Source organism: Perca flavescens, chromosome 15, assembly GCF_004354835.1.
Source record: "Perca flavescens isolate YP-PL-M2 chromosome 15, PFLA_1.0, whole genome shotgun sequence".
NCBI classification, from domain to species: Eukaryota; Metazoa; Chordata; class Actinopteri; order Perciformes; family Percidae; genus Perca; species Perca flavescens.
This window is the reverse complement of record NC_041345.1, coordinates 33,422,420-33,432,079: the sequence shown is the minus strand read 5'-3', so window position 1 is coordinate 33,432,079 and position 9,660 is coordinate 33,422,420. Positions and strand designations below refer to the sequence as shown.

Genomic DNA, 9,660 nt, shown 5'->3' with positions numbered 1-9,660 from the left:
TTTTCAGTTATTGCCTGTTGCCTGCTGTGTTCAGACTCCGCTACATTCATGAAGGGTCTTTCTAAGAGCAGATGCAATACAAAGAAAAGTTCATATATAGCTGACTGCTTGAATTTGTTGATAAAAACCATGTGTAGTAATATAGGATTTTTTTTCTTTTAGATAATTGTTTTGGCCATTTTAGGCCTATATTTGTACAGGACAGATGAAGAAATGAAGGGGGAGAGAGAGATGGGGGAATGAGCAGGTCATTCACACACACAGACACAATCACAATCACACACACAGCTAAAGACATGAAAGGGGAGAGAGTCAAACTGGCGGCCACTGCGTCTAGGAGTAAACCTCCATATATGGGCGCCTGCTCCACCAGGTGAGCTAGCCGTTTATCAGTGTTTTAAGCCCCCCAGCGTCTCCACCAGGATTAGACAATCACCAGTGTTTCCCGCAGTCTTCAAAAAAAAAGTAAATATCCGCTGTGTTCCTCTGTCCTGTTTGAGTGGCTGTAATGTCCAAGTCGCATCAACACAGTCACAGCAAAACAAGGTAACAGCCAGTTGTCAAAATACCACCAATCACAACGGAAAGAACCTTTGATTCCTGATTTTTTTTTTTTTTTTATACAAACATTCCTTTGTTGTTTTATTCTATGTTACATTATTAATTCTTTCTTTGCCTAATTATATTCATGTTACCTCGCACATACGATTATGTATTTTTAAGGCATATTGTTTCTGCCTTCCCTGTTCTACCTGTAAAGCACTTTGGGTCAACTGTTGTTCGTTTAAATGTGCTATACAAATAAAATGACTTGACTTTCTTCTCTTGTTTCAACCAAGTGAAGACATGACGAAGTGACTGGACTATCAGCACCTCTCTCGCGTGGATTCTCACTGTCCCGGCTGCTGCTGCCCGCTCTTTGAGACACATACAGCTGTTGTCTGGTTGTTTTAATCACTACACACGGTTCACAACCCACGGTTAGTTAGCGTAGTTAACACTACAGAGTGAAATGACATGTCCTGGTTTTATTTCACGCATACTATCTGCTTTGAGTGAGTCTATTATCCCAGAACTGTGTTTTGGAGAAGATTTGTCAGGTGAAGTGGAAGAGAGCGTGTCACGGAGGAGAATGGGAGCCATGCCAGTAACACTGTTATAGCACTATACTTTATTTTTTTGTAATAGTTTAATGAGCTTAAAATTGCACATTTTTGAAAAGCTGGTTATTTATTAATTATGAATTATTATTGAAATGTAATACTTAGTAGTTAGGGTTAAGGTTAGGGTTAGGTGCCTTGAAGTCAGCGGTCACAGCGCTGCCTGGAAGGACACGTTGGGGGCTTAAAACACCATGGAGCGAGCTGCCTGGGGGACCACAGTACTGTATATAAGAAATCTGAGGAGGTGGCGTATCATGATGCATCGTTAATTGCAAGATAAGCAAAAGCAACACGGCATGGCACGGGCACACCACGGTCCAAACGTAAACATGTTGGAGTCCTTGATGAGGAGGAAGGGAGTTCAACAGCACGGTAAAGTAAATGTAAAGTTCTTATACAGCGCTTTTCTAATCTCATCGACTACTCAGAGCGCTTTAACATAGTACAGGAACCACTCACCATTCACACACATTCATACACTGTGGCCGAGGCTGCCGTACAAGGTGCCACCTGCTCATCAGATAATCATTCACACACATTTACACTCCGATGCACAGCATCGGGGGCAACTCAAGGACACTTCGACATGGGCTTGCAAGGACAAGGTTTGAACCACCAACCTTCCGATTGGCAGGCAACCGCTCTACCACTGAGCCACAGCCACCCCAGCTGACTAACATGACAAGCTAGCGTTAGTAAAACAGGGGTGGTATAGTTTGCAAGACTAAAGACACGGTTTTATTCAGTCAACTTTTTATGTCATTATGTGCTTGTCCCATATCAGTTATTGTTGACAAATATATTAGAGTGTGGTGTATAAATGAACTTAACTTGCACTTACTACAATGATGGTAATAGTTTTATAAATAAGTGTGAGTGTGTGTGTGTGTCTCTCTGCGTGTGTGTGTCTTGTCTGTATCTGCTATTTGGGTTACTTACTTTTACACAACTATTAACTAAAACAACAAGTATGTATGTATTGAGTTGATGTAAATTAATGTTTTTTTTTGTTTTTTTTATCAGATTCATCGATTAATCGAAAAAATAGACAGATTAATCGATTATTAAAATAATCGTTAGTTGCAGCCCTAGCGCAGACGTTGCTCTACCCTTCCAAAATAAAAGCCTTTTCTCTTTGAGGGGGCCTGTGAGCATGCTGAGTGCAGACGTTGCTCTACCATTTCAAAATAAAAGCCCTTCCTCTTTGAGGGGGCCTGTGAGCGTACTGAGTGCAGACACTCACTCTTCCTCCAGATTGTCATCCTCGTCCACCCAGGCGGCTGCTCTGATTGGCCGGCGCTGCAGGCAAGCCGCGTCCTCAGCCTCCGATTCCCCCGACTCATGGTCTCCGTCCTCCACCAATAAGCTTCCAGTCTGCTCCGCCGCATCCTCCTGCTTAGAGTTTAGAGAGGATGATGATAAAAATACATGTATGTGTGTGTGTGTGTGTGTGTGTGTGTGTGTCTGTATATATGTGTGTGTGTGTGTCTCTGTCTGTGTGTCTAAACTAACACTCTCTGTTCATTAGGCCAGTTGATATCAAGATGATGATGACAATATGATATATTGTGCAGCCCTATTTGTTGCTACTTTAATTTGACAGTTTTGTGAACGAGGTCTGGTGGGAAGCAGCACTGGAATGTAACTAAGTACATTTACTCCAGTACTTCAGTCCAAATGTTGAGGTACTTGTACTTTTCTTGAGTCTTTTCTCTTCATGCCACTTTCTACTTCGCCACATTTCAGAGAGAAATGTTGGACTTTTTACTCCACTACATTCATCTGTTACAGCTTTAGTTACTCCACTACATTCCTCTGTTACAGCTTTAGTTACTAGTTACTTTAGTTACTCCACTACATTCATCTGTTACAGCTTAAGTTACTAGTTACTACATTTTAGCTTTAGTTTAGTTCTGCTACATTCATCTGTAACAGCTTTAGTTACTAGTTACTTTAGTTACTCCACTACATTCATCTGTTACATTCATGTTACAGCTTTAGTTACTAGTTACTTTAGTTACTCCACTACATTCATCTGTTACAGCTTTAGTTACTAGTTACTTTAGTTACTCCACTACATTCATTCATCTTTGTTACAGCTTTAGTTACTCCACTACATTCATCTGTTACAGCTTTAGTTACTAGTTACTTTAGTTACTCCACTACATTCATCTGTTACAGCTTTAGTTACTAGTTACTTTAGTTACTCCACTACATTAATCTGTAACAGCTTTAGTTACTAGTTACTTTAGTTACTCCGCTACATTCATGTTACAGCTTTAGTTACTAGTTACTTTAGTTACTCCACTACATTCATCTGTTACAGCTTTAGTTACTAGTTACTTTAGTTACTCCACTACATTCATCTGTTACAGCTTTAGTTACTCCACTACATTCCTCTGTTACAGCTTTAGTTACTAGTTACTTTAGTTACTCCACTACATTCATCTGTTACAGCTTTAGTTACTAGTTACTTTAGTTACTCCACTACATTAATCTGTAACAGCTTTAATTACTAGTTACTTTAGTTACTTCGCTACATTCATCTGTTACAGCTTTAGTTACTAGTTACTTTAGTTAGTCCGCTACATTCATCTGTTACAGCTTTAGTTACTAGTTACTATAGTTACTCCACTACATTCATCTGTTACAGCTTTAGTTACTAGTTACTTTAGGTACTCCACTACATTCATCTGTAGTGATGGCAAAAGCCATCTACCTGTCTCTTAGACCCCATCCCAACGAGACTACTCAAACTGCTGCAGACAAAGGACTTGTCTCCATACTTGTTTTATTAGATCTTAGTGCTGCTTTTGACACTATTGACCATACAATCCTGTTACAGAGATTAGAACACTTAGTCGGAATTAAAGGAATTGCACTAAGCTGGTTTAAGTCTCATTTCTCTGATCGATCTCAATTTGTTAATGATAAATCCTCTAAGTACGCGAAAGTTAAACATGGCGTTCCACAAGGCTCAGTGCTTGGACCAATTTTATTCTCCTTATATATTCTTCCTCTTGGTAATATCATTAGGAAACACTCAATTAACTATCCCTGCTATGCGGACGACACCCAATTATGCTTATCAATCAAACCAGACTAACTTCAAGCATGTATTAAAGATATAAAATCCTGGATGACATATAATTTTCTGATGTTAAACTGTAACAAAACTGAAGTTATTGTGCTGGGCCCTAAACACCTCCGACCTTCATTATCTAAAGATATAGCTACTCTGGATGGTGTTGTCCTACTACTGTCAGAAATCTAGGAGTTATTTTTGATCAGGATATATCCTTTAACCCCCATCTAAAACAATCATCGAGAACAGCCTTTTTTCATCTTCGTAACATTGCCAAAATTAGGAATATCCTGTCTCAAATATCCTGAAAAAACTGTCTCAAAACGATGCTGAAAAACTAGTCCATGCATTCGTTACTTCCAGGCTGGACTATTGTAACTCCCTACTGTCAGGTTGCTTAAATAAGTCCCTTAAGACTCTCCAGCTGATCCAGAATGCTGCAGCACGTGTTCTGACGAGAACTAAGAAAAGAGATCATATTTCTCCTGTTTTAGCTTCTCTGCATTGGCTCAGGATTGACTTTAAAGTCCTTCTCCTGACCTACAAAGCCCTAAATGGTCAAGCACCATCCTATCTAGAACAGTTCTTAGTACCTTATTGTCCCACTAGAGCACTGCGCTCCCAGAATTCAGAGCTACTTGTGGTTCCTAGAGTCTCTAAAAGTAGACTGGGAGCCAGAGCCTTCAGCTACCAGGCTCCTTTCCTGTGGAACCAGCTCCCAGTCTGGGTTAGGGGGGCAGACACCATCACCTCATTTAAGAATAAACTGAAAACTCTCCTCTTTGATAAAGCTTATAGTTAAGAAGTGAGGAGTTGCAGCGTCCGCCTAACCCGGCCCACCTGCTTCTCTTCGTAGTCATCAGATTTATTGATCATATAATCAATAATATAGTGTGAGTAGAGGGGGGCAGGTCGGTACAGCCTCTCATCAATGTTTTCATTCGTTTCCTTTTATATGCATCCTGTCCCAGAACTGCTTGTTACTAACCTAGCTCTGGGGAGTTTACTCCCCGGAGTCCTTATGTTTCTTCTTTCAACGCCCGGCCGCGTCCTGCTGCGTCTGCTGCACCCACCCGTGCTCTGCAGCGCCACGTTTCATCCCGCAACCTCCTGCTGTGACATGAACTACAACGACTACCTTCAAAGTCACTGTTCCACTATCTTTAATGCGACTATTATCGCCTTCACACCCCCAACCGGCCCCGTCAGACAATTTTTACAGCTTTAGTTACTCCACTACATTCATCTGTTACAGCTTTAGTTACTAGTTACTCCACTACATTCATACATTCATCTGTTACAGCTTTAGTTACTAGTTACTCCACTACATTCATACATTCATCTGTTACAGCTTTAGTTACTAGTTACTCCACTACATTCATACATTCATCTGTTACAGCTTTAGTTACTAGTTACTCCACTACATTCATACATTCATCTGTTACAGCTTTAGTTACTAGTTACTCCACTACATTCATCTGTTACAGCTTTAGCTACTAGTTACTTTAGTTACTTTACACATTCAGATTCCTGCACACAGAACACATGTAGTTTATAAAATCTGATGTTTGATTCTAAAGTAAACTAGCCGACAATATAACGGCTACAAGTCACGCTGAGATGATGTGTGTGTCTCTGTGTGTGTGGACTGTAACTGTAACAGAGTACAGTGTGGTATTAGTACTTTAACTGCAGTAAAGGACCTGCCTACTTTGCTCCACCGCTCTCTTAAATGGCTGTAGTATTTGGGACCGGGCTCTGGTGTTACCTCGCCGAGTCTGTCCAGCAGCTGTTCCTCCGCCCCGAACACCAGCTCCTCCAGCAGCTTCACCGAGCTGTCTTCCTCTCCCAGCACCGACACACACTGCACGTTTCTCCGCCGTTTCTCCTCCTCCTCCTTCGGGTTAAACTTCGGTGCTCGGGTCCGTTTCTTGGCCGTTTTTCTCTCCTCCGTCGACGGCAGCTTGATAACATTCACGTCCTCCATGTTTCCTGAACCAAACTCCCAACAGAAAACTACAGATGTAAGCCCTCAGCGGACAGACATGAAGGAATAAACTGTTAATATTTCTGTTATTAATCCGCTTTCAGCAGCTTCTGGTTCCACATGTGGTGGAGTTCAGTGTTTTTCTTCATGTGTTTCCGGAACACTGACCTCTGAACCCGGGTAAATAAAAGCCCGCCCCCTGGTGTTCACTGACTGTAATAGGTTGGGAAAAACCAGAGTGATAGAGAAAGACCTAAAATAATAATTAAAAAAAAACTGATACAAAATTTCAATAAAAAATACTAATAAAAACTATTAAAAAATATTGCAAATGATTGTGAAAAAATTCAGTTCCTTCTTACACAAAATAATAATAAACAACTTAAATAAAAACTATAAAAAAGCATAATAAAAATGAAATAAAATTATACTGAAATCATAGTTTGTGTTAGAATCTGATTGTTTTCATCATCTCTGCTTCATGAACGAAGATTGTTTTTGCTCAAACAGCTAAATGAACTAAACCCAGCGAGGAATGTAACTAAGCACATTTACTCCAGAACTGTACTTCAGTCCAGATGTTGAGGTACTTGAGTCTTTTCTTTTCATGTCACTTTCTACTTCATCATTCATTCTACAGTCATCTGTTACAGCTTTGGTTACTGGTTACTTTACACATTAAGAGTACTGCACACTAAACACATATAGTTTATAAAATCTGATGTTTTATTATAAATAGAGCCACCAACAAACCCATCAGACTTCATGTAAATAATCAGGACTTTAAGCGTGTAGCCAGCATATTTCCACCAGACTCCATGTAAATAATCAGGACTTTTAGCTTGCAAAGAGCCAGCATATCTTCACCAGACTCCATGTAAATAATCAGGACTTTAAGCGTGTATAGAGCCAGCCCTGTGGTGGCAAATTTTATTTTAACCATTTGTTTAATGATATTGACCATTTGTTTTTAGATTGTTTTAAACCTCCACATAATCCTGTTCCTTCCTGTAGACTTAAAGGCATCAGTGAGAGAGCTGGCCTTGTAGACTGTGAGCAATAGCAGAAGTTATTTTTGCTAAAGAAATTGCAGCTCCTCATTTGTTTATTTCTCTCAGATAAAGTGAAGAAGGCTATAACACTGTCTGAACCGTATCTCTTTCTGTCTCCTGAGATAAGCAGGTGTTTAGTCTAATGTAGGAGACACAGGAGCAGAATGGAAGGTTGTAAAATCATCTGACTGTCTATGGTATTTTTTAGAAAAGTGGCAACATGCTAAAGATATTTGAAGAGGGGTGGCTTAACGAGAGTTTCTTCACTATAAGATGTTTTGATTTTTAGGTTTCTAGTTAGGAAAGACATTTTCAGTTGTGCTGCGTGTACCTTTGAAACTGTGTTTTCTCCATTTGCAAATGTAAATAAATACTCAAAGACCAAACTTTGGTTTAATTCTCAAACAGTCGTTATTCGTTTTCATTTGATCATTGATATTTCTAAACGCTGCTGCTTCATAGGAAAACTTCCATCACAATTTGGCGTTGTCGGCAGGATGGATGAGTTAACAGAGAAAAGAGCTCCGTTGGGTCGCTGATGACTGGCTATCCAGGGATTAAAAATCACCTGCCTCATACCTCTAACCTTAAAAAGGTTTTTCAGAGAGAAGAGGGTTAGGACCGCGGAGCGCTCTTGACTGTTTTCCACTCCGTTAAAAACGAACAGGAAGAGATTTCAAGCAGCACGGTAAGATCAAATTGATTAATTACAATTGGATTGTGAATTCAAGGTTTTGAACAAACCTTCTAAACAAGCAACCGTTGCTAAACGAATTAAGTAATGAATAATTGCCGAAATCATTCTCTTAACTAAAGAGAATAAATGAAACTAATTCTGACTCTTGGGAAGTGAGTAACTGGGTATTTGTTTTGGGTCATTAGATAGGACAAAGATGTTATGAATGACATCTTTTGGCAGACACGGACAACGTCGGACATATTTATGATTGAATTCTCATATGGTGATAAGACAATTGATTGACGGACAAGACCAGTAAGAGAACTGGCAGAACAGTAGGCAAGGCCTAAAGAATTAATCTACGAAACTGATAGCACGTTTCGTGATTAAAGCGGCGGACTGCAGAGTAAAACAAAACAAAAAATAGTTAACTATTTAAGAGATTTTTGACTGCAGGGTCGCACCGGGTTTTTCATACAAGTCTCCCCAACAAAAACAAATAGTCTAAACTCTAAACGAGTTCTGGACCCTATAAGGACGGTCTGGGTTGTAATGATACTCTAAACAAGTTCTGGACCCTTTAAGGACAACCTGCAGGACAGTCTGGGTTGTAATGATACTCTAAACAAGTTCTGGACCCTTTAAGGACAGCCTGCAGGACAGTCTGGGTTGTAACATTACTCTAAGAGAGCTTCTTGATTATTTAGAGACAGACTGCAACAAGGCAAAACATACTAAATAGGTTGAGTTATTTGACTATTAAGTTGATTTTGTCCGCAGGGCTGTACACGGGTTTTCACGCAAGTTTCCCGAACAAATAATCTCGCGGTGTGGTGACGATCACATCGACCAAGACATAGTATACTATAAAGTCCAAGAATCAATTATGGGAAATGAAATTTCCCGTTCCAGTGATGCAACTGGACCCATAGTGGGTGAAATGACTCATAAATATGGACCGGAATGTTTGCGATGTCTGTCATAACTGGTCATAAAGCTTTGGCTTTCCGAGAAACGGATCTTTGTGTACAAAGACACTGAGAATGTTAAAGCAAGATTTTAGAAGAAGTAGAAAGAAAATTAATGGGCAACATATGGAGCGCGGACCCGAAGGAAAAAAGGCCGCTCCCACGAAGGACGTGGTCGAGCCAGAGAGAGGCCGAGGCGGGTACCGTGGGCAAAATGTTGAGCCCTACAACCGAGACCCGTGTTTGTACTGCAAGGACTTTGGACATTGGGTATGTAAATGCCCAAAGAAAAAGCAAATAACACCTCCGACAAAGAACAACACTAGTCCCTCTGTTTGACTGAGTCCAAAAGCTGATGAAGAAGGTAGTGCTACCACACACACACTCGCTTCATGCAATGAAGAAATGCTTGGCACTGATACACTGTTTTTGTTTTTGCTATTAGGGACAATTGATAGGTTAGAAAGTTCTGAAAAATAATCTATTCAGTTAAACCATTATAGTATGTTATCTTCTGAAACCTAGAAGAAGATGCCTACTACTGAAGGTAAAGTTAAAAGGGTTCCACTCACATAACTTGATTATTAGAGCTAAAGATTTGACACTGAAGATTATTTGGTCATTCTATTTGGTCAATTGGAGTTGCAGGTCAAACAGTCAGAGAACAATTCTCTGTTCCTCTCTCCTGTACATGGGAAAAAAACAATTCTTGGTGTATGAAGGTTC

The 9,660-nt window shown here is 40.0% G+C and overlaps 1 protein-coding gene across 3 annotated transcripts in view; it reads right to left on the bottom strand.

Moving 5' to 3' along the window:
* utp18 (UTP18 small subunit processome component) overlaps positions 1-6,398 on the bottom strand; it is a 22,573-nt gene extending 16,175 nt beyond the window's left edge. For 2 of the 3 annotated variants that reach the window (XM_028599538.1, XM_028599539.1), the window contains exons 1-2: positions 6,017-6,398; positions 2,407-2,558 (exon numbers count right to left, since the gene is read on the bottom strand). In XM_028599538.1, the coding sequence (XP_028455339.1) occupies positions 2,407-2,558; positions 6,017-6,235 (371 nt within the window). In that variant the 5' untranslated portion in view covers positions 6,236-6,398. The remainder of the gene's footprint in view (positions 1-2,406; positions 2,559-6,016) is intronic. The other variant, XM_028599540.1, reaches the window with a different exon arrangement.
* Positions 6,399-9,660: the final 3,262 nt, after the last annotated feature.